The sequence below is a fragment of the Equus caballus genome, chromosome 4 (assembly GCF_041296265.1).
Source record: "Equus caballus isolate H_3958 breed thoroughbred chromosome 4, TB-T2T, whole genome shotgun sequence".
In the NCBI taxonomy this organism is placed as follows: Eukaryota; Metazoa; Chordata; class Mammalia; order Perissodactyla; family Equidae; genus Equus; species Equus caballus.
In genome coordinates, this window is record NC_091687.1 from 60,187,843 (window position 1) to 60,213,098 (window position 25,256).

Here is a 25,256-nt window from a genome sequence, read left to right on the forward strand (position 1 = left end):
GCGGCCCGAGGGGCGGGGCCCGGCTTTCCGGAGGCGGTGGCGCCTCCTCGCGCCCGAGCGCGCGCTCCCCGGCGTCCGGCGCACGCGCAAGGCCGGGAGGGCGCGCGCCCCGGCGGCAGCGGCGGTGGGAGGAGGAGGGGGAAGAGGGGGAGGAGGAGGAGGAGGAGGTGGAGGAGGAGGGAGGTGGAGGAGGAGGAGGAGGAGGAGGGCGGCGGAGGGGAGCAGGCGGCGCGCGCGGAGGTGGCGGCGCCGGCAACCGGAGCCGGGGCGGAGTGGGGAGCCGGCGAGTGGGCGGAGGGAGCGGGAGGCGGAGGGGAGCGAGAGCCGCCTTTCCAATCCCCAACTACGAGCCCCGAGTTTGTAGATGGGGCTGCTCGGCGGCGCCTGCGGCTGAGCGAGAGCGGCAGCGGCGGGCGTGGGGAGCGGCGGCGGCGGCGCGGAGGCGGCCGAGGTGCGAGCCGGTGAGTTGCCGGGGCCCCCACGCCGCTCGGGTAACGGTCTCGCCGCTCGCCGGGGCCGGCCGGAGGACGCCCTGTTGCTCGTCGCCGCGCGCCACGCGGGGACCCCGGCCCGCCCCGCCCCCTCGGCACCTGGGCTCCGCGGGCGGGGGCCCGGGGTTGCGGAGGCGGCGCGGGTGGCGAGGGCTGCTTGGCGCGCCCGGCCCGGCCCGCGCGGAAGGGACGCGCTTTCCCGGGCGCCTGGCTCCGGAGCTGCAGGCGGGCGGGCCGGCGCGCGGCAACGTGTCTGGCCCATGCTGCTGGCCGCCGCGCCGCCCCGCGCTCCCCGGCGCGGCCCCGGCTGGGACGGGGTTGGGGCTGGGGTCGGGGTCGGGGTCGCGGGGCCCCGCCGGGCGCCGGCGCGGACACCCTCTGCGGAGGGAGTGGCGTTAAAGCATGAATGGAGAGCGGCGCCGGGGGCCGTAGTGGCTGTGACTGACACCTTCGGGGTCAGTCTCGAGAGGAGGGATGCCGCCGGTTTCTGGCTTGCTCCCGAGCTCCGAGTTCTTGGGGGAGGAGGCTTTTTGCAAGTACTGCTGCTACGTCCCAGGCACGAGACTCCAGTTGTTTGGCCAAAGTGGTTGTGGGCCGAGCACACGCTGCTCCGGAGGCGTTAGCTGCTGAGACACAGCTTGCCGGTCCTGGGTGCATTTATCAGGAATTAGAAAGGTGTCGGGGCCTTTTTGGGGTTTTTTTTTGGCGGGGTGGAGGGCCAGGAGGGAGTCGATTGAGAGATCATCTGGTGGGTATGATGACAGGATGTGGATTGGTTATTTTTTGCAGAGGACTTTTTAACACTTTATGGGGAGTTTAGTCTCAATCTCCCCAGCTCCTAGGATTGCAGCTCGAGATTCCAGCCATTAAACTTCCATCAGCGGGGGCATACATTTGTGAAAGGGGGGCTGGGGGCAGGGGAGGAAGGGAATTGAAGGCTGGTGGGGAAGCTCAGAAAATTCTCCGCATTACTTATAAACAGCCTGTTAAGGTCTAGCCAGCCACGTTTTACTCTTTCCTGCGCCTTTGGGGCTTGTTGGAATTTTACTTTATGCTTCCTGGATTGGTCGTTTTGTAGTATGGCTCGGAACATTTGAGGTGCGTTAAAATGCTTTTCAATTGGATTATGATTTAGCAGCCATTTCTTCCAGTTGAATCTTTCAAATGGTTCGTTTGGAAACTTATGTATGTCGACTATATTAGCTGAGGTAACACCATGTTATGAATGCAGAGATAGTTGCAGTGCTTAGGGATAACGGACCTCATGTAATATTGCTTATTTTAGGCATCTCCTGTGCAATTACAAGGTATGAGGCCTGATTTTGGTCATGTCTTCTGAGGTCTTATTACAGTAAACAAAGAACTTTTGTGTATTGTATCATTTTGAGGTCATTTTATCTTAAATTTATCATATATTTAAATACATGTTGAAATATATGTCTGCACTATGTGTTGTTACTTTTTAAGGTCCATGTTTCTTTTATTTTAGACTGGGGTTACATAATATACGGAAGGTAAGACTTCTAATTGCTCTGTTTTGTCCTATAGAGATTCCACACTAAATATCTTTATGGGAAAACATTCAGGGGTGTGTGTGTGTCCTTTTCTAATTGACGCCACTCAATTCTTTTTCCATCTGGAATTTCAAAACGAATTATTTTACTTTCTAGATTAAATAAACACTGGAAAAATTAAGATGCTTAGGCAAGTCTGGTAGCTCTATTTAAGACAGGATCGTTTTTTGCTGTTCTCTAGGCCAACTGTTGGATTTTAAAAAATGAATCATATTTTTCTTAAACATTTGAAGGAGCAGTTTGCTTTTTTCCTGAGTCTCATTTCAGGCTGAAATTGTTCCAGAAGACTACACAGCCTGCTTCTCTCTCTCCTTTCCCTCTCCCCTTCTTTTTGGCTTGGGATAACCGAGAAAATCCCAATTGTGAGACTCTGTATTTGTTACCTTTTAAAAAACTGTCTTTAAGTAGAAGTTGTTTATTTACCATCCCTTTATATACTTTATCATTTAATAGTGGATGGTTAAACAACAGATGTTTTAATTAAATGCCTTTCACATTTTTGACATCCAAGCTTTGTTAAAAAGTAGTAATATCACCGAATTATTGCTGAGAGTTGCAAATAGTACAGGGTTAGTGCTAGCCAAAGGCTGTCTAATTACAAAAACACTAAGAAACTAAGTATTAAAAGAGGCAAGAGGACCCATTTGTACATGTGACATCACTTACTGTATTATAAATTACCTAGTTTTAGGTGGTTTTTGAAAAAGAGTATTTTGCAAATTAGACATTAGGTATGTAACACTGATAATAATTTTCTTTTCCAAGGTGATTCATTTGGTAAGTGACTAAATTTGTATCAGAACTCTATTTCAGGTAAATGTAGTTAATTTGCAAGGGATGTGCCAATATTTATTTCAGGAAGAGTGAACCTGCCCATTAGCTAAAGCAAATACTGGGCTGTTTAAGGATATTGTTAAGTTATTCCTAAAAAATTATAGTGAGAAAAATTTATGCTAGTTTTGCTTTGACTGTAGGTTCTTTCCTTCCAAAAATAGTCTTCCCATTTAGGAATATCATGAGAACAGATAAGCACAAGAGATCTCTTTGCTGATATAGTGCTAGTATTGAATTAAAGATTTTATTTCTTCGTTGCAAGGACCAGGTTCTGCTTAGAGTATTTTGGGTCAGTCTCGCAGAAGCTGCAATGATTTCCCCAGTCATTCTGTTATTTGTATGTGACCACTGGGGGGAGACTTTACGATTTACGTTGACCACATCTCTCCCTCACATACACTGGCTGCTAACCATCCCTGGGCGCTTTGCCAAACTGCTGGAAATGCGTTGAGGAGGATGTGCTCAGAATCAAGTCTTGATCAAGGTGTCTAATGACTTTTATTTCTTTAGCTCCCACCACACTCACAAAGTACCTCTCTTTATAGATAGTGTTATTAACAGTCTACTTTTTGGTCTACTCTTAAGTGGGCTAACTAAATACCTAACATAGTGAAAGATGAGATTCATGAATACATTAGAGCTTTCAAAGATCTGACTTTACTGACATTAATCTTAGAAGCAAGGTAGGTTTAATTACTTGCTTAGTGTACACAGATGTTAGTTGTCTGGAAAGATCTGGAGAGAATATCACTCTCCTGTGAGGTATACTATCTCTAACACTCTTTAAATAGGTTGGTCTCCTATTATAATCTTTCTGAGGAGGAGATATTCAAGAGTCCTTTGTACCGGATTTCACCACATAGGAGTTCTTCATTTATCACAGTAATAGAGATAAGATTAAAACTCACAACTTTCTTGGCCATTAAGCTGTGGCTATTCTTAGCAGGTACATAAAGTTAGAAATCTGGTTTCCACTTTTTCTCTTCTGACAGTATTTAACCTTATTAATGTCCAATTTAATAATAGTGAACTCAGTAAAACAAAGGATGTTATGTTTACAGTAGCTTAGAAAGGACTTAAGTTTTCACATTCTTCCTTAACTAAGACCCTTGTACAGTCTTTATCATAGTAGATTCATTCACAGTATAAAAAATGGGGTAGAATTCGGAGTAGTTTCTATCCTCCTGTCATCCTAGATTATTATTCTTTCCTGTAAGATGGCTTTACTTTGGTCCTAAAATTCTTTAAAAATAAATAAATAATTCATGGTATACCAGAAGAGAGATTTTATGCTTAGGAAATGTTCACTTCTGGCTAATGTCAGGATTGTGTCAAATACTTGGGGGTGGTAATTTCTAAAGGCCTGTCTGCTAAAGTTATCAGTGATGCAAGGCAAAATGAGAATTAGAGATAATCTAGTGAGTTTTTCATAAAGCTCAAGTTACTTTCAAATCCTTTCCACTGCCTGCTAGTTCCCATACGTGATCTGATCCCTACTCGCTTGACCAGCTTACATCTTTTCCTCTTAGCTCTGTTACTCTTTTATCACTTCTCTAACAGCCCCTCTCACCCCGCTGTTCACTGTATTCCATCTACTCTGCCCTTCTTTCTGTCCTTCAGAAATTCTATGGCTTGTTCGTGACTTAGGACTATTCTCTCTGCCTGGAATTCTCTTCCTAAAACATTACATGAGTGGCTCTTTTTCATCATTTTAGGTTTCAGTTTATATGTCACCTTCTTAGACAAACAGCATTATCTATCCACCCTTTGAGAATGACGCTATCCTCATTTCCCTAAAAAAAATTCTGCAAAGCACTTAGTATCTGAAATTGTATTTTTATGTTATTTTATTATCTGTATAATCTCACTAGAATTTAAGCCCCATGAGAACAGAGATTTTCTCTCTTTTGTTTAACACCACGTTTCAAGGATTTAGACCTGTTCATGGCACATACACTGTCATTAAATATTCCTTTTTTAAAAATCTGAGGTTCTATTCTCCCTGAGGTTTTGGTGTTATAATGTCCCTTTATGAAATGATGTGAGTAGACGGTTATTGCAGTAAGTAGGCCACTTTTGGCTATAATGGACATCTAACTGGTATAAGCAAGAGATCTGTAAAGATGCAGGGAGTGTCTAATGGAATCCAAAGGTTGGGACTCAGAGACTCTGGTGCCAACACAATATGCTTCATCTCTTTATTCCTCACTGTGCATTTGCTTCATTTCTTCTCTTGCTGTAGAGAACAACTTCCTAGTCCTTTTAATGGAAAATATGGCTGCCAGCAGCTCCTAAGTTTTCCCAGTATCAGCCCAGATAACAGGAAACAGATTCACCTAGCATCCATTCCTCCCCTGTTCAACAAACTGTGTGTATTATTAGAACGTGGTTGTATGTGCTTTACCCATGTGTAATGGGACTGGAGAAACAACCCATGTAGGTGCCTCAGTGATAATTAATGTTCACACTTGACCACCCTCTAAAAGGCTGATTTCCCCTGTTTTAAATTTTGTTAGTGTAGGAAATTGGAAGATCTGAAAAGCACTCTCCTGAGGATACACACACAAAAATCCTTTCTTTCATGGAAGGAATTTACAGTTTGGTTGAGGACAATGAAATATATACATGAAGGAAAGAAACAATCAATAAAAATAGTATCGTGATAATGCAAGAGCTGAGAAAAATACTTGCAACTTGTATTATAGACAGAAGGCTAACTTCCTTAATATGTAAAGAGTAGCTGCAAATAAATAAGAAAAAGGCCAACCATAAAGTGGGCAAAGATCATGAACAGATAATTCACAGGAAAGGAAATCCAAATGGTTGTTAAGCATATATAAAGACATTAAACTTCACTTATGATATTCTGTATTTATGATATCATTTATGATATACATAAACTTTATGATATAAATATCATAAATTAAAAATGAGATCCCATTTTCATCTATTAGATTGACAGATCAAAAAAGTTTGATAATGCTTTTGAGGAGGATATGAGGTGGTCGCTCACATTGCTGGTGGAAATATATATTAATAGAATTTCATGTGACTGAAATTTCTGAAGAGTACTAAGGCAAATAGAAACACCTGGGAATACGCATAAATTAATGTAGTTCATGGGAGAGGAAGGAGCTAATGTATGACTTATTTATCTGGACACTAAGTTGTGTTGCTTTGTTTTTGGCTTTAGTCATGAGACAAACCCAGGCTAGGGTAAAGCCAGCAAAGTCTATGGTCCATCCATCCCTGCCGGTCCGTCCCCCTGCCCCCAAGAAGATTCCTTTTAGGATTATATTTAGTTCCCCTTCCCAGATCCTCCTTTCTTCTAGCCTGGGACTGGTAAAGTTTGTTTCTAAATCACTGAGATTTCCATACACTTTGTATCTTTCAGAGCCTAGCACTTTGTTGGCTACTTAGTAGCACTTAAGTAAAGATTGAAGTGAAGGGGCTTAGCTGATTAGCTTTTTATAGAGCCGTTTCATAATTTTATGCTTCTGGAAATCTTTTGTAAAAAGCGATTTAGAATTTCATTCAATAAATGTACTTAGGATTTTATTACAGTAAATGGTCAATAGAGCAGTTTTATAAATTGTTTATTATATAGTATGTTAATGGAACTTTACTTTTACGTGGTTCCCTTGTTCTAGAAACATCGTAAGATCTTAGTTGGGTCAGGTGAGTGTTGTGAAAAGGTGCGGGAGGGCAGCTGGAGGTGCATGGAATTTCTCTAGAAAAATTTTTGAGAAAGTATGAGAAAAGTGACTGAGCAGATCAAGGGCCATATGCTTAGGAAAGGAGAAGTGAAGTGTGAGGGATTCATTTAGAGAAAGTCTGTGGTGGAACCCAGAGGGGCTGCATCTTGGGAGAAGTTTTAACTCGGGTTAATGCTAAGCTGATTTAGTTGAATGCTTACTTTGAAGATATAATATATACTTTATGATATTTTTATTCTTTTTTTTTTTAAAGATTGGCATCTGAGCTAACATCTGTTGCCAGTCGTTTTTTTTCTTCTTCTTCTGCTTCTTCCCAAAGCCCGCAGTACACAGTTGTAGATTCTAGTTGTAGGTCCTTCTGGCTGTGCTGTGTGGGACGCTGCCTCAGCATGGCCTGATGAGCAGTGCCATGTCCGCCCCCAGGATCCAAACTGGTGAAACCCTGGGCCGCCAAAGCAGAGCGCACGAACTTAACCACTTAGCCATGGGGCCGGCCCATATATTTTTATTCTTTAGGTCATTTTTACCATGAATTGACTCTGGTATGGAGATTCTCCACCTGAGTGCATATCAGAATCCTTTAGGCTTATCTTACACCAAGAAATTCTAATTTAGTAGGTCCAGTGTGGGGCCAGAGCATGTTTATATTTTTAAAGTCCCCAAGGGCCAATATTTGTAAAATAGTACATCCTATAAATTCACTTTAATGACCATGTCAGTCAGCATAGCTTTCAGGGTCCTCTACCATTTAGATGTCTCTAACCCTAGAACTTGGTCTGTCTCACCTTCGTCTCTACTTTAGCCATATTGATACCTCTGCAAGCATCTGATTGATTTCCATTGCTTTGCTCGCTTTCATACTCTTCCCTTCTTTGCTGCCTTGTTTCTTCTCTACTAATAAATGTTCGAGCTTGCTTCCCCCAAGAAGCTGTCTTTGGCTGGCCTCATCCACGATTTATCTTTTCAGTACATGACAAATTATAACATAACACTTACATAACTGACGAGTACATATCACACGATTGGCTGATTCACGTGTTTTCACTCATATTAGTCTTGCGCATATATGCCTGGTTTTACCTTTGGAACGTCCTTATTTTTACCTCTCGCTATCAAGAGCTTAGAACTTGGTCATAGTTGGCTTAGTGCTGATAATGGCATCAACAGTATTATTGAATGCTTACTATGTTTCATTATCTCGTTTGCTCATCAACAATTTTTTAAATCATAATAAAACCCTCATATCATTGTATTGGTTTCCTGTGGCTGCTGTAACCAATGGCCACAAACTTGGTGTCTTAAAACAACAGAAATTGATTCTCTAAGAATTCTGGGGGTCAGATGTCTGAAATTAGTATCACTGATCCCAAATCAAGGTGTCAGCAGGGCCAGGCTCCCTCCACAGACTCGAGAGGAGGATGTGTTCCTTGCCCCTTCCAGTTTGTAGTGGTTGCCAGCATTCCTTGACTTGTGGTTGCATTACTCCAATCTTCAAGGCCAGGATCCCAGATCTCTCTCAGCTCTGTTCTTCTCATTTCCTTCATGTATGAGTGTGTGTGTGTGTGTGTGAGAGAGAGAGAGAGAGAGAGAGAGAGCAAGAGAGAGAAAGAGCGAGCTCCCTCTTCCTCTCTATAAGCACACACATGATGGCATTTAGGGCCCACCTGATGATCTAGGATAATCTCCCATCACAAGATCCTTAACTTAATCATATCTACAAAGATCCTTTTTCCAAATAAGGTAATATTCACAGGTTCCAGGGACTGAGACGTGGCTATCTTTTGGGAGACCGTTATTCAGCCTACCACCATGATAACTCATATGGTCCAGAAAAGGAGAGCCGCTAACAGTCTTCTTGACACGTCCTCGTCCGTCTCTTTCTAAGTCAGTGTTTCTTAACCAGGGACACTTCCGCAGGCCTCCCCTCCCTCCTGCAGGGACGTTTGGCTATCATGACTAGGAGGGGATTGCTGTTAGCATCTGTCAGGTGGAGGGCAAGGATGCTGCAAACAGTGCACAGGACAGAACGCCCACAACAAAGCATTATCCAGCCCAAAATGTCATAGTGCCGAGGTTGAGAAACACTGTTCTGAAGGTAATTGTTGTGACTAGTTTCTTGTGTGTCATTGCTGAAAAAAATTGTATACCCATATCGGCACATATCATGAGTCAAATCCTCTAACCTGATTTGATGATGACTGGTGGTAGTTTTTGGTTGATTGAAAGTTGATTTAAGTGAGGGGCCATAAAAAATGATTCACATGTACCTTAAAAAAATATCTTTACTTAAAAAATATAACTATATATTCATATGCCAATCTTTTCTTTGAGTATGTATCTTTTGCCTGGGGCTCTGGGTCAACATTCTTATCTAAATTAGTGCGTTATCACCAATTCCTAGCTTTGGAGCAAGAACTTAATGGTTTATGAAGGAAGGAGAGTGTAGGATCCTTCTAGTGTTTTATGACTTCTCAGTTGTTTATAGTTGTCTTGCTCATGCTTAATTATACAGCAGTGTGGCTTTTTGTTTTGTCACTTGCTTTCTTTGGGTCTTTCCAAAACATTCATGCAGTTTTCATATAAAGAGCATTATACCTCCCATGGTGTTTTATCAAATACAATATAGTATGTGTAGACATATAAGGAAAAAGAAATCCTGTTTTGTACAAAAACAGTGGCTCTCTAAGATGTTGGGACTACCGCTCACATTGCAGCTCGTTTCAATAGCTTCTAATCTGGTGATGAGGTGAGAGCTAATGTCAGTTGCTTCCAAATTTGGGGATGTTTTAGAAAATTTTGTTGTAATACTCTAATGACGGTTTATAAATTATCTATAGGATATTACCATAAATACTTTATTGCTATTACCAGCTTAATACTTGAATTGCTTTTCTACTAAAGGAAGCATTGGCTTTTCATTAACTATAATAAATATTATTTAGAGTTTTGCTACTAAGCATAACTCTTTCACTGCTTCTTAAATAGTAAATCATACAATTCCTTGAAATTAGATACTTTATTTTATTATTTTCTTGCTCAGCATGGCAGGAGACCTAGAGACATGGGTTGTAATCCCAGTTTCTCTAACTCGGCTCTTTCACTTTGTTCAGGACACACAGCTTTATTTGGTACAAACAATAAGCTCACTGGCAGATGCATCTGGAGTCACTACTGAACTCAGTATTCCTCATCTCTGAAATAGGAATGATAATGTTTACTTTCTAAGGTTGGCGTGACATTTTATTGGATAATATACGTTGTGTCTAGCACAGAGTCTGGTGCATTTTAAATGCTCAGTAAATGTCAGTATCCTTTCCTTCTCTTACCGTCTGGCACAGTGTTACATGTACAGCGGATAATATTTGTTGAGTAAACTTGTATTCAGATGCCTTTGCTTGATTTATAACTTTCTTTTATTTCTCTCCAGTATAAGAACTATGTCTCATTCAGCAAATATTTTTTAAAAGTACCTTGCTTTTAAAGTAGTCCAGTAAATTATATGCTGTTGACTAAAGTTAATAAGTATTATTTTTACATGACATTTCAGTATGTTTACAAAGGCAAATTAAATATTGGGTGGAAAGATGACTGTGTGATCTCAAAGATTCCTTCCAACGTAATCTACAGGTTTTATAAAATTCACACAATCTGGGTTTTTCCTCATGACTTCCCCCTAAAAGTCTACAGAAGTAAGTAGTGTTTGATAATGTAACATTTTGTTTTGAATGAAGAAAATGACCATACTTACATGTTTTATGTGATAACTATTATCACATAACAGGAATTCTTTAGTATTTTGAATGAATGTGACTGTTTTCAAGTTGATTTGTCTTTTTATTTTATCTAGAATGTGTGTGTCCATATATATATATATATATATATATATATATATATATATATATATATATATAAAATAAAATGTCTTATGGAAAATTTAACTTAAATATTTAATGTAAATAAAAATATTTGCTTTTTTATTCATCTATTAAATATTCTTCTACCTGGGACGTTGGTATAAGAAACTTGGGTAACTGAATTAAACAAGTTTAAATCATTGAAGTTGCTTATTTCAGAAATGAAATGATGGTCATGAATATTTCTATATAAGTTGATTCAGACATTTTTCATTTTTTTAAAATAGTAATCTTTTGGAAGGAGGATAAATGAAAAAAACTTAAGCCACATTTTTTAGAGGGTTGGAACACCTTGTGAAGCAAATAGGCAAAGCTGGCACAGAATGCGCTCGCCATCCTGAGCATTAGGTTCTTGAAAACCCGAAGGTAGAGAAAATTTCCCTGAGGGAATTTAAGGTGTTATGGGGGAAATAAGGTTAAGGAGTCGGTGATTGTGAATGAACCCATAAAAATCCTTATAAACTTCTAATATTCACCCAACTAAAACATGAAATAAAATATCTCAAGTAGATTATCAACGTTTTAGCAATTCTATAAGGGCAGGCAAAACACTTAGAGTAGCCAATTTTGAAATACCAGTTACCATACACTCAGTCTCCATTTACCACTACTTTCTTGAAAGAAAGTTTTCAGGATTTCCAATCTGGGGGAGGGGAAGTGCTCATGAATCATACGAAGAGTTTTTTAGGCTGTCTTATTCAGAGCCTTTCTTACTTTCACTTAGAAGTTACTAACTCCAACTTCTGGTTCCAACTGTTGTTCTGGAGATAGCATAACTTGGATGTTTGAGATAAAAAATAAGCTTTTAGTAACCTTTATTTAACTTACTCAGCTCGCTGTAGCCAAGTGGGTATTTATAGTTCTTTTCCATCCATGATAATGTCATGCCAGCACTCCTCAGAACATACCATGATGGGACACTGACTCGGCTCTGTCTGTCCTCCTCATTCTCATCTCCTTCCTCTCCTTCCTGACAGACTGTGGTTCTAGATGATAGGCTGGGAATTTGTTTGGCCTCTGCTTCCATCTCTTCTAAGAGTGCGCTGCAAATGCCGTCGACTGCTACTCTGCCATCTCCTTATTTCCCTTCTCTTTCATCTTCCAAACCTGCAGTTCTCTCTTTCCCAAAATATCTCCAAAAAGAGCAACTTAGAATTTGTTACACTCAAGTAGAAATTTTCACCAAAAGTAAATCTGTGTATATATGTATATACCGAACTTTTACATAATAAAGGATTACTTTATATAGTTTATTTGAGGGAAAAAACCCCTTTGTATCCCCTCAGCTAAGCATTGTCCCATGATCATAGGCAATGTTTAATATTTATTATTGAACAAATTAGGAAACAACACAAATTAGCATATAAATTGTGTTTTATCATGTGCGGTAGACTGTAAGTTCTGAAAGAGTTTAGGAAAAGAAATTCTTGTCTGTAGAGAGGGCCTTGGTATGCATTTGATTGAATTAATTTTGAGATGAGTCCTAAGATCTCTTAGCTCTGAAGCTTTTCTTCTGAAACTTTTGTTGTATTCCCTGGATTTAAGCAGGTTGTTCTCAACTATATTTGACCTCTTTTGTTTTTATTAAACGATAGAAAAGTTCTTTGGAGACCACTTACCTGAGTATCAATTAGTAAGTCAAATTTCAAATTTGATTTATCTCTGCATGATATACCATTAACTTTCAAAGGAAGGATTTTATGATGATGACGATGGGTGAGCTGGGTGGATGAGTGGGTGGTGTTTTGGAGAGGAGGGGCAAAGGAATTGTAAAAATTAGGAAAAAAGGGAAACAGAAAATCAAGATACTGATGGTAGTAAGGAAGGTGATAAGAATATTAAACAAGGAATATTAAAACAACTTTTAAAAGCATTTGGATGCTTGACACATATTAAAACAGTGTTAGAAGTTGTGGGGAAATACAAGAAGTGTGTGATTTGGTTTTTATCATCAGAAAGCATATATGAAGTATGACCATGGGCCTTCCTCTCTGACAATTTAAATAAATTTTTTCCAGTTTTATTGAGAAATAAAGTGATACACTCACTGTGTAAGCTTAGGTCATCCAGCATGGAGGTTTGATTTGTGTGGATTATGAAACGCTCACTACAGTAGGTTCAGCTAGCATCCATCTTCTCAGATAGATACAATAAAAAGAAAAAAGGAAAAAAATTTTCTCTTTGTGATGAGAGCTCTTAGGATTTACTTTCTTAGCAACTTTCCTATATATCATACATCAGTGATAGCTATAGTTGTGACAGTTTTTTTTTTAATTTCACCAGAGAACTGTATAGCAAATACCTCTTAGAACCATGACCACACTGTCTTTAGAAAACCAAAGTATTATGAGACATTTACTAAGTGAGCAAGAAAAGTGGAGTGATTTTGATGCTAGAAACATCAAACTATATTACCTTGGTGCGTCTATTTGCGTTATTTAGAATATACCAGTGATTCTTTAAGAGGGCAATTTTTCCTCCCACAAGCCATTTGGTAATATCTGAAGATATTTTTAGACATCACAATTGGAGTGGTGATGGCAGTGCTTACTAGCATCTAGTGAGTAGAGGCCAGGGAAGCTACTAAACAATTCGCTGGACAGCCCCCCATAACAAGGAATCATCTGGCCCAAAATGTCAACAGTGCCAAGATTGAGAGACTCTGGAATATAGAGTAGGCAAGCTCTCCTCTGGGCAGTTTTCAATACCTGGCTCAATTTCTTCCTTCCTTTTTTCTGGGCTTGACCAGACATTGTTCTTCTGTTAGCACACTTTCTTCCAACAGCTTACAATACACTTGATTGTCACTGTTTTCTTTATTGTGTTCTTATCCTAAGGGTATATCTTAGACACTCTGATTAGACAAATATTTTTAAATGCTTCTCTTAGGGTGGCTTTTTTCTGCTATTTTGTGTACCTTGTGTTTCCTTTTACAAATTTAATTCTGGAGGGATCACCCTATTTCCAAATTCTGAGGGCCTTTTGATGTGATTTCTTAAGTACTTTCTTTTGCAAGAAGGCTTTTCATGTGCTTCAAATCCCGGGTCTGGATTGAGCTGGTTCTTGAGTCCAGTTTTTTTTCTGATAGTGTTTGAATCTGTTCTGATTATTTTATGCGAGAAAGATATCCTGACGATATTTGAACCTGTTCTAATCTTTCTGTATACAAGAAGTTTATTTAAATAAAATGCTCAACTTAAAGGAAAAACCATGTAGGAGTTATTTCTTTTAGAATAATTTTATCCTTTCTTATAGATAAAGATTGCCCTATATGTAACAGCTACATACAAAAAGGTTTTATAATGATAAGTGAAAAACATTGAAATCTCTAGAATGAAACAAGGAATGCAAAGATTTTTGTTTGGTTTTATTGTTATTGTTAAACAGTGAAATAACTCGTTGGAATATAAAGCTAAAAATTGGAGGCTGGCCCGGTGGAATAGTGGTTAAGTTTGCATGCTGTGCTTCAGCAGCCCAGGGTTTGGCAGTTCAGATCCTAGGCGTGGACCTACGCACCACTCATCAGGCCATTCTGTGGTGGCATCCCACATACAAAAAAGAAGAAGATTGGCAACAGATGTTAGCTCAGGGCCTATCTTCTTCACACACACACGCAAAAAACCCAAAAGGTAAAAATTGAATGAACATATCACTAATGGAGAAAGGGGAATATTTTCAAAGAACCAGGTTTTTTTTCCTTAACCTGCCTCAGTCTGATGTCGATCTAAGCATATTGGCCATTTAATAAAATATAAGTGCAGGATGCCTGTATATGCTAGCTACTCTGTGTACAGTAAAGGAATAGGGAGGGAAAGCAAAAGTATAGAGGAAAACTTTTCTGTCGTAGTCAGGGTGTGGTGGATCCAAAGTGTGTGTGTGTGTGTGTGTGTGTGTGTGTGTAGAATTTATCATCTTTGGGAGGCAAATTTTCTTTTTGGTAAATATTTTCTGTCTGCTTGTAGTACACATCAATTATGTGTTGATGTTCCATTTTTATCTGTGCAAAGAATTCATTAATTGGCCTTCCAACAGTCTAAAACTGACCTGCCTTATTGATAGATCAGTTGTGAACAATAGGCTTTCATTAGTTTACTAAGTGATATATTCTTGACCAGCAAGCACCACAGGACCATGCTGCCCCCACCACTTCAAATAGGTGTGGTTACTGTTGCGAGTCTTAACTCCCTTCCTGGGCTTCTGTCAGCCGTGGAGAGCACAAAGGAGGTATCAGGCTGTCACTGCATGAGCACACAACCTGCATCAGTAAGCCTGTTTTAATTCTGGAGACATTGTAGCTAAGAAATATTTAAGCCTTTGAAGAGACTGCTCTTCTGAGTCTGGGAATTCCGGGGTAGTCAGATGTACTCCTTTTGGCCTGGTGCTCTGAACCACCCAGTTTATCTCAAGGGAGGGATTCGTGCCGACTGATGACCAGGACAGCCGTCCCTCCCATTACTTCTTTCTGTAAATTTACTTTTAATTAAATTTTAAAAAATATTAATGTTACATGGTAAACAGAGTTAAAATAGTACAAAAAAATGAATATACAATGAAAAGTTAAACATTTCTATTCCCAGTCTGACCTCATAGAGTTAATCATTGATAACAGTTTCAGATTTAGTTATATTAATAAAGTGTTTCTCAAGTCGTAATTGGTGTTTCTGCCAGTACTGTACTTTGTTGTGTGGGATTGTCCTGAACACTATTTAACGTTTAGTGCCCCTGTTCTCTAACACAGCCACTGGGGCATCAGAAATGCCCCTGCACATTTCTAAATGTTCCTTGGGTAGAGGATGGTACTTACTCTCAGTGAGAACATTGTAATTTTTAAAGTTGTACCATGTGTCTTGGAAAACGTATGTCAATTTTTTCAGCTTTACACAGTAACTATTGACTCTGCTGTAAAAGAAGAATATTTGAGCACACATGCACTTCTCAAGGGAGGCCCAGGGAAAATCCACTTGGGAAGAACCGTACTTAGCTCTAATGTCTTGGCTTACGTGTATTCAATCTTATCTGCTTTCCTTTATGACAGTATTACTTTCTTGTGTTCTCAATTACCTGTCGTCTTTGTTTTGAGTTTTTTTTGTGATATTTGAATTGTGAGCTCATGGTTGGCTGAGTTTTATTCAAGGGATCCTGAGCAGCCTAGTTAGAGGGCACATCCCTCCAGGGAAGATTTGCTGAGGCTTTTCTTTGGCTCCTTTGTGGTTTCTCTGCTTGGGGTTTTCAGAACTAGGCAGGTGTATTAGAGCCCGGAATCCTTAAGAGTAGGCTGTGGTTACAAATACTCAGATGATGTTTCTCCCCCAATATGGAGTCCAACCTGAGACAGGCTAACTTCCTCGTTGTCTTCCTTGACCAGCAGGCACATCTGTGCCAAGCCAGTCTTTTACAACGTGGGGTAAGTCCTGTAAGGTCCCAGCTTTATATGGAGGAGTCTGGGTGGCAATTCCCCATCTTGAACAGACCAAGGCCCACACTGCTGCCTTTGAACTGCTAGGTACTGAAATCTGCAGACACCGCAGGGTGGCCATGACTTCAGCACCTGCCTGCCAGATTGTTTGCGTCCTCTTTGTGTTGGCCCATGGGGATTTTCTTGGGGACTTATTTGTGTATTTGAGAGGATGTTTTTGGTATTTTAGTTAACATTTCTAGGTATTGGTAAGTGAGAGAATTACTGTCAGATTACCAAGTCTATCTTTTTGCTGGACATACAAGCCTCATTCATCTGCTTTCTAACTTCTAGGAATGTCTAAAATTTCTGGTTTGCTAATCTCTTTCTCTTTCATTTCTCTCTCACCTCCAGTATTGTCGGCATTTTATTCTTTTTAAAAAGTATCTTCTCTGTCATTTCAGTGAGACCTCAGGAGGGAGGAAATGTAGGCACGTGTGTTCCATCTTCCATTTTGTCTAGAAGCTTGTCTAATAGTGTTTAGATCTAAGACCATTAGGGCAAACTGACCTGATGAAAAGTAAGTCTCTGTAAATGCCTTTTCATTTAACTGTGATTTTTAAGTTTGAACTTAAAGAACGTGATCTTTGCCTATTAAAGAGTTGAAAGGGCGGAGATGGAGGATGAAGTTCAGACCATTAATTGTGCAGTTGAGCAAGGCCTCGCTGGGCTGGGGAGCAGTGTGGGGATCTTACCATAAAGTCCAAATATATAGGGCAAATTACGTTACAATGATGAGAAACCACAATTTTTAAAGTGACATGCAGTAAATATTAACTGCAGGATGTCTGGCTTAATGCTAAGAATTACAGTTCAAAACAGATAAGATGCCGTTTCTGCCATCAGAGAGCCCGCTAATTTTGTGGCGGAGGCAGAGGTATAAATGAAAACACAGTCGATTCTCATTGTTCATTAGTGCTGGTAGTTATGTTCTATAAATTCTCTTTGAACCCCGAATTAGTGAATACTGAGCCATTGTTTCTAGGGGAAATACAGGTTAGGTTCCTACCAGCCTCTGACCACATTTTCAGTGACTGGTCAATACATATCCTTGTTTTACGTGTGTTTCTGTTTAAAGACACCTTAGTATATATTGTTGATTCATTAACATTGAATGGCCGACAGCACTATAACTCATACCTGAAGAAAGCTCCCTGAACATGTATTTTCCTCCTAAGGCACATCACCAGCCTCCCTGTTCTTACGAACACTAAACGGCACTTAAACATTATGCTTGGGAAAATTTTAGACAGTGAAATCCCCACAAAAAAGCACGAAAATGTGAAACACATGGCACTAAATAGACCATGAAAAGGATGCTTGTTTTTAGTGTGAGAGCTGAAACAAGAAGGCAGAGCATCACCTTATTGATCTAAACTGGGGACATACACACAGTAGGCACATTTTTTTTTTTTTTTGCTACTCTCTGCCTGTCTGCAAATGACCACAAATATGGTGAGAATATTGACTTTGAGGTTAAATATAAATTTTAGCAAGTAGGTGAATTCACAAATACAGAATCCATGAATAATGAGGATCAACTGGACTATGTCTTAAGTGCCATATATTCTAAATCTGCTAGGATGGGTCAGGAAGGGCTTCATTTGAAGTCACAGCAGTATGAAGCAATGGATTTGGGGAGTAGCAAATGGCCTGGTGTGGCTGGAATTAAAAGCCCCTCCAAAGAGGAGCAAGAGAGGATGTTGGAACAGTTAAGGGGGAGATGTGAGGCCCTTATGCCATGTTAAGGAATTTGGATTTCGTAGGTGATGGGGCCTCAATTAGTGAATGATTTTAACAAGGGAAGAAACCTGGTCGTATTTTGTCTTTTGGAAAGCTCACTCTGATGATGATATTGGGGATAGATGAAGTAAGGAAAATAGAAGGTTGTAAAAGTTAAGGTGAGAGATGATGAGAGTATGAACTAAGTCGGTGACAATAGAGACAGAGAAAAAGGGATATATTTGAAAGCTATGCAGGAAATCAGATTGAAAGGTCTTGTTGGCAGATTAGATAGAGGGAATAAGGGAGGTTGAACAGGCATGCCTGGATGCCATTGATTGAGATAGGGAATACTGGAGGCAGACCAGATTTAGGAAGTAATGCAATAAGTTTTGCGCATGTCGCATTTATGGTGCCCATGGGATATGTTTGCAGAGATTAGGCAAGGAGATATGAGTCTGAAGCTCAGGAGATAGAACTTTGAGAGACATTAGCACATATTCATTAAATTGGTTGATGAATATCTGAATGCCCACTGTATTTCAGGCACTGTCCTGTGCTAGAGGAGATAGAACAATGAGTGAGTTTCTGGTGAGGGGAGACAGACAATAAGCAAAGGTACTCTCAGATCAATACTGTGATGAAGATAAAACTAATAGGGAGAGTGATGAGGGGGTGTGTGAGCGAGGAGAGCTGGTTTAGACTGAGGGTTTGGGTTCACTTTCTGGGGAGGTGACATTTATACTGAGACAAAAATGAAGAGAATAAGGATGTACGAGTAGATATCTGGGAAGATCATTTCAAGCAGAGAGAAGAGAAACTGGTAAAGATGGGAAATAAACTGGGCATGTTCGGAGAACACCAGGAAGGCCAGTGTGACTGGAGACAAGACGAGGGGGAGAGAGTTGTAGAAGATGAACTCAGCCGGGTACACAGGCTGCCAAATCATGACAGCTCTTGTGAGCCACGGTGGAGAGTTTGGATATTTTTCTAAGTGCAATGGGAAGCCTTTGAACACTCTTAACAGAAGAGTAACAAAATCTGTTTTATGTTTTAAAAGGACAGCTCTGGTCACTCTGGAGAATATTGTTGAGAAATAGAGTGAAAGTAGGGGACCAGTCGAGTGACTGCTGCAGTGAATGGGCAAGAGGTGGCGGTGGCTTAGAGTAAAAGTGATGGCAGTGGAGGGATGAGAGGCAGAGTTTGAATCAGTTACTTAAGATTACTTTTTTTTCTTCAGTCGCCCCATCATGGCTGAATTTAAGAACCAGTTTATCACTGGATCTGTTAGAAATTCTAGGTATTTTTGTCAGTGCATATATAAAATGTTATCTTGAAAAAAGAAAATATTGATGACATTTATTAATCCAGTTTTGAGATTCTAAAAAATTCAAATTTGCTTATTTAATACAATCCAGCATATATATTCATATTTCATGTTTATTAGCACTTATTAGTTGTGTGAAAACACTTCCAGACAGTTCTGCTGGTTCACTTGTAATACTGCATATTTTATTATAGTAAACTAATGAAGCTTTGGCCTGCTTTGTTAATTAGTGGTTAGGTTAATAAAAATCTATTCAAAGCAGGCCTACTACATGGTGACAGCAAGTTAGGAGTAGCACTATTTGAGCTGTTGGAAAAGACTCTCTGGAGATGCAGCTCTTCTATGGCTGAGGTCTGCACTTGAACCAGATACTTGTGGACATAGTGTGGAGCAGGGACTAGGGTGGGGAAAGGCCGGGGAGCAGTAGACCAGTTAAGAGGCTTTTAAAAAGGTCTAGGCAAGAGAAGATAAAAACTCTAAACCAAAGGTTGGAGAGTGGAAATTGTGATAAGGATGAATTTGAAACTTTTATGAGGCAGAAAGAAAAGATTTGGAGGAGAATTAGATATCTGGAAGCTAGGGAGAGGAAAAAACTCAGATGATTCTGAGATTTTAAGCTTTGCAGAAAGAGTGGATGATGATGTCATAATAATGAGAGCTAGAACCTGCAGTAGGAGGAGTAGGCTTGATTAGGGCGAGTGAGCAGTTTTGAAGATGATAAAGTAAAGGCACCATCTTTGGGACTCCCAGGGGAAGTACGTTAAGAAGGCAGTTGGAGAAAGGTGAGTGTGTAACTAAGATTTGGAAGTCATTCAACTGGTTGAAGCCCTAGAAGCGGATGAGATCACTAAAAAAAAGAATGTCAACCTGAGGGACGCCGACAGCAGTAATGAGGACAGAATATGTGATTGATTTGTCAGTTAGGTCATTCCTAAACTTATTTAAGAAGTTTGAGGAGGGCAGAAGCTGATGGGAAGTGTGGAGAACTGAAGAAATGATACCCAGCATGAGCTACTCTTTGGAGAAGGTTGATGTGGCGGAAGGGAAGTGGGATTCAGAATAGGGCTTTTTAAAAATTGTTACTGAAGGAGGAGGAAGATATTAGCACATATATAAATGCAGAAGTATCAAATGAAAAAATAGTGGAGTTACAGGAGAGGGATGACCCATAGCTGATGGTCTCACAGTGGGTGGGAGGGACTCGATTCATTGCACAGGCAGCAGCCTAGAGAGGAGGACGGCATATTTTCTTCCGATTTGAGGAACGGAGGTAAGGAGTGCTGCTGATATATTTGATTTTACAAGTGGAGGGGAATTTCAGTAAATCAGAAATGAAAGCCTCTTTTTCCCTTTTCCTTCTGACAAAATCATCTGCCGACAACTTAGTATAGTAAATATTTCAAATAGGGAATATGAGAGAGCCCAAGAAGGGGTAAGTAATAAATTGTGCAGCAATATTTGAGATCTCGCTGATTTTTAGAGAACCAGGGAAGTTTGAGCATATTGAAAAACCTGGGAAGAAGAATAGGCAGGAGGGCACTGAAATGGAGGAAAGAGCCGTGGAAAGCAGAGGTGAGGCGAGATGAAGACCAACATGAGTCCCTGACGATTTCATCTAGTCTGCCTGTGGTGTAGCCACGGCATTTGGACTGTGCTTTGACATTGCATGCAAGGACTCCCCGTGTGGGGAGCCTGTGTTCCCCTGTCTTCTTATCTAAGCATTCCCGCCCGGCAGGAATGAGTGAGTGGCATTATACCTTTGAGAAGAGAATGTTTCCCACTTCTTTTTCTCCATCAAAAATATTTTTTTGTGCTTATTTTTAATGCAGTGCCTTGTACCTACTTTTATGTCATGTTTTGTTCAGTGCTTTAAAGGCTGATGCCAGTAGAAGTGAACAGCAGCCTGAATGTTGAGTGAGATCATCTCACTCTTTTGAAAATTGAAAATATTCTTTATAGGTTTTTAAATACTGATTTTACGTGTTATATTTTAGTGTAATATTTGACTAAAATATATTTCATGCCATAATCTATACAGAGAGAATTTAATTAAGCATATCATCCAAGGACAACTTGGTTTTCCCCAGGCTTTCGCCTTCAAAAAGTCTGGTTTGTTTTTCACTCTAGAAGAATAGCTACAATTTTCTGATTTTTCTGAAAACTGATTACTGTTTACACATGGGAGATGTATTTTTTGTGTAGGTTTTTATTAAAATTGTTAAGCATGTGTAGGTGAAAGACCAACAATGCTCCCCTATTCTATTTCTTGCTCCCCAGAGGCTACTCCTTTGAACTTTTTAGTTGATTCTTTTGGCATTTAGCTCCATATCAGTAAATGGCATTTTTTAGTTTGATGATTCTTGATTTTTTGGTTTTAACCATTATGAAAGATGAAGATTTAGCTCTTTTTCCACTCTACCATATATGTATCATATACACTTCTGATCCCTTAATTCTCCCAACGTAATTATATTAGTAATTTTAATTAGATCAGTATTTGTTAATTGATCCATTGGTAAACTGCAGTTACCTGTTTCCATTCCTATATTTTTATTTTCTTGGAGTTAATAAGTATTTGCCTAGTTTTCCATATATACTACCTATCAATAATTCAACCCCAAAATCTCTGCTAGTTTTCTAAATCAATATGTTTATTCAAACTTATTGACTTCATTTTCTTGAAGATGTCACTCCTGGAGCCTTCTGACCTGTCCACCATGGATTCCTTACTCTCCATACCTGATATCCACTTGTCACCATCTTCCTGACAATCATCTTTGCCTTTCTCCTGGGTTGGGGCTTCTAGTTCCTGTATCTTGTATTTTCCCTTTTTCTATTTTGCCCCTATGTTTCAGGCTCAGAGGGCAGCATGTCTTTTTTTTTTTTTTTTTTTTTTATCTTTCTAAGAAAAAGTGTTTGTGGTAGATTAATTTCATGAAACTTTATAAGCAAGTCTGAAAATTATTTTTAACTATCCTCATGCTTGATAGTTTGGAGGGCACAAAATTTTAGGGTGGAAATGTTTTTAAATGCATTGTTTCATCATCTTTGATCTTTTAGATGCCACCACTGAAAAGTTAAAAGCATTTTGATTCCTGCTTCTTGATGTGTGAATGTATTTTTCCTTTTACTCTAGTGTTCTGAAATTTCACCATGATGTGTCTTGGTATGAGTCTGTTTTCATCTGTTTCACTGGGCACTCCATGCCCCTCTTAGTCTAGCAACTTACAGCTTTGGGTTCTGGAAAGTGTTAAGTATTTCATTAATGTTTTCCTCCCTCCATTTTTTCTCTTCTTCTTCCTGTAACTCCTCTTACTTGGAAGTCCTCTACTAGGTCCTCTAATTCCCTTCTCTTCTGTTTTTCACCTCTGTGGTGGTCTACTTTTTTTTTGGCATTTCCCCAAATTTATCTTCCATGATTGCTATTGAATTTTTTATTTCTGCTTTTGCATTTTTATCTTCTAAGAGCTCTTTTGTGTTCCCTGGATGTTCCTCTCCTATACCAATCTTATTCTAGTTTCATGCATACAATATTCTCTGAGAATTTTTAATGAATATTTATTTTCTGCACCCTGAATAGTTTCATTATTCCAGGTAGATTTTACCTGTGTGTTTATTCTGCTGTCTTTCATGTTATAAGCTTTTCCCAGCATCCAGTATCTCAAGGTTATTAGCGCATTGTTCAGAATGGAGAACTAAAAACTCAGAGCTCTGTTTGTCTGTTGAGCTTCTGTAGCCGTCTGCGACTGCATTGTTCGGGGGCGACGCCTGAGCTTGATGTCTGTCTTTCCTCCCAGGCTGGTCATATTCTCTAGAGAAGACTCTTCACATCTACCTGAAAGGTAATGACTAGGCTAAAGGAGGAGCTGATGGAGAGGTTGTCTCAATTATCCCATTTCCCATATGATTTCGTTGTCCTTTGTCCGGAGGCACTTCCTATCTTACTCTCTCCAGAAAATAAGCCTCTGGTTTTTAGACCTGCATGGTGGAGGGTGAGGGGTAGGCACCTACCCTGCCAGAAGGTTGGGGTTGAATCATTGATAAATAGTATTTATGAAAAACTAAGTAAGTAAATATTAACTCCAAGAAAATAAAAAGACAGGAATGGAGGAAGGTAACTATAGTTTACTAATGGATCAGCTAACAAATACTGACCTAATATTATCTGAGTCTCCTTATTGTAGTCTCCCTTATCTCAAGTTCCTTGTGCGGATAATTCCTGAGCCTTTGGAAGATTCTGTGTGTAAATGAAATGGTTTTCTGCTTTCCCCAAGGCTGGTGAGGAGTTTGGCCTCTTTGGGTCTGCTAAATCAGTTACTCCTTTGTCAGCTCCCAAAATGAACTTTTCTCTCATTCTCCCCATCTTTGTAAACGTATACCTTTAAAAATAAAATAAACTTCAGACACACACATCTTTATTACATTTTAGAGGGATTTTAGGTGAGAGCAAAATTAGATGAGTTCCATTTGGTTACCTGGAAATAGTGATATTTGTCCTCTTAAATAAAAATATTTGTTCATTTTACTTTCGTATTTCCATTTACTTTTCTTTCCAGCTGGACACTTGATTTTGTCCAATAAAAGCATACTGAAATTTTGGAGCTTGTCAGAGGGAAGAGATTCTGCTAGAAAACCATTGTTAATTTTAATTTTTAGTTATGCAACAGGTAAAAGGATCTGTGATGAAGAGGCCCTTCAGCTTTCCCTTCCAGAAGAAGATTGTTGGCTCTAGGAGCCACTTCAACCATCCATGCTTTGCTGCAATTGGAATTTTTCAGGAGACCTCTTGAAGACATGAATTGGCTTCTTTGGCATACTGGTACTGTTACAAACTCAAGCTAATCCCACAGTGACTTGATATTTTGCTTTGGTTTGTGTCAGGAGTTGATTATACAAAGTTTTGTCTCCAATTTTTGAACTGAAAGCAAGATAATAAAAAGGAAAAATAATTCAGAGCATTAGTCAAGCATTATATGATTTACATGACGTAATTAAAATCTGTATCTCTTATCACTCTTCCTTCAGCATTTCTTGCATTCTTGGTAATTGCTTTGAACCCTAAAAGATTACTTTAAGCAAAGAATATGAGAGAAAAAAAGATAGGTAATTTGAAAAAAAGGGAAAAGTTTTATATTTAATACATCCTTTCCTTTCCTTTCCGATGTCAGTAAATACACTTGATTCAGTAACTATTTACCTTTCACAATTCAGGGAGACAGAGATAATAAAATAGAGTGGTGAGAAATATCTTAACCCTCTGTTAATCTGTAGCATCCGTCACCTCTGGACCCTTCTGACTGCAAATAGTTTCTAATGGCCACTTCTGACTATTAATTTTGCTTTTATTTCAGTCAGCTATTCTTGCAAGCATTTATTTGTCATCTGCCATTCCTGAGCATGTTATTACTAGCAACTCATTTTCTTCCATCTTCCACTGAACTTTGCAACTGCTTCCAAGTGTCTCAAGGATATTTCTGATTCCATTACTGTGTCCACATACTTGGCATGGCAGTAGGAATGATGAGAGATGGGTGGTGTTGACCCATAAAAATTTGTCTGTCTCATCCTCCAGGGCTAAAATCATAATAAAGTCAAACTGCATTGTGGCAAGACTAGGACAAGAAACTGCATTTTCTCAGGCCCAGTGCCATCTCCACTGACCAAACTAGACTGTTGATGATTTTTCTTATGTCTGCCAGTTGTCAAAATGCAAGCCCTCAGTGACAGAACCCGGCTCATCATATTCCTATGCTCTTGGCCAGTCCCTTGCAAAATGTCCTGATTTGTTATCTTTCCAGTCTGTTGGACATTTTCCTCCTTTCTGTTTAGGGAAAATATTGAGATTGCTTTGTAGAAGGATCATGTATAGGAAATGCTGTTTATAATCTGTGATTATGACTGATAAAGATGAGCATGGTTGGGTCCAGTCAGTTGAACTGAATTCTTGGGGTTTTTTTTTCTCCTATTGACCCACCTCTGGCATGTCTCTTAAACTTTTGGGGCCTCATTTTTCTCATCTATAAAATGGAGATAATGCCTATCCCATCCAGCTTACAGCAATTTTTTGGAGACTAAAATGGGATAGAAAATGTAGGAAAAGGTAATAATAATCTACACACAAGATGGTTATTATTTGAACTCAGCGACTTAGAGCAACGCTTAAGATTCACTAAGTTAGGGAAAAGTGCAAAGATGAATACTGAAGTGACTAAGTGGGAGACAA

At 39.6% G+C, this 25,256-nt stretch overlaps 1 protein-coding gene across 16 annotated transcripts in view; it reads left to right on the plus strand.

Moving 5' to 3' along the window:
* Nucleotides 1–224: 224 nt before the first annotated feature.
* PALS2 (protein associated with LIN7 2, MAGUK p55 family member) overlaps nucleotides 225–25,256 on the plus strand; it is a 101,426-nt gene continuing 76,394 nt past the window's right edge. For 2 of the 16 annotated variants that reach the window (XM_014739106.3, XM_070265715.1), the window contains exons 1-2: nucleotides 19,676–19,815; nucleotides 23,690–23,852. In XM_014739106.3, the coding sequence (XP_014594592.1) occupies nucleotides 23,828–23,852 (25 nt within the window). In that variant the 5' untranslated portion in view covers nucleotides 19,676–19,815; nucleotides 23,690–23,827. Of the gene's footprint in view, nucleotides 462–800; nucleotides 1,167–1,309; nucleotides 1,590–19,672; nucleotides 20,304–23,689; nucleotides 23,853–25,256 lie in introns of those variants that run through there. The other 14 variants (XM_023639385.2, XM_070265720.1, XM_070265719.1 and 11 more) reach the window with 12 other exon arrangements.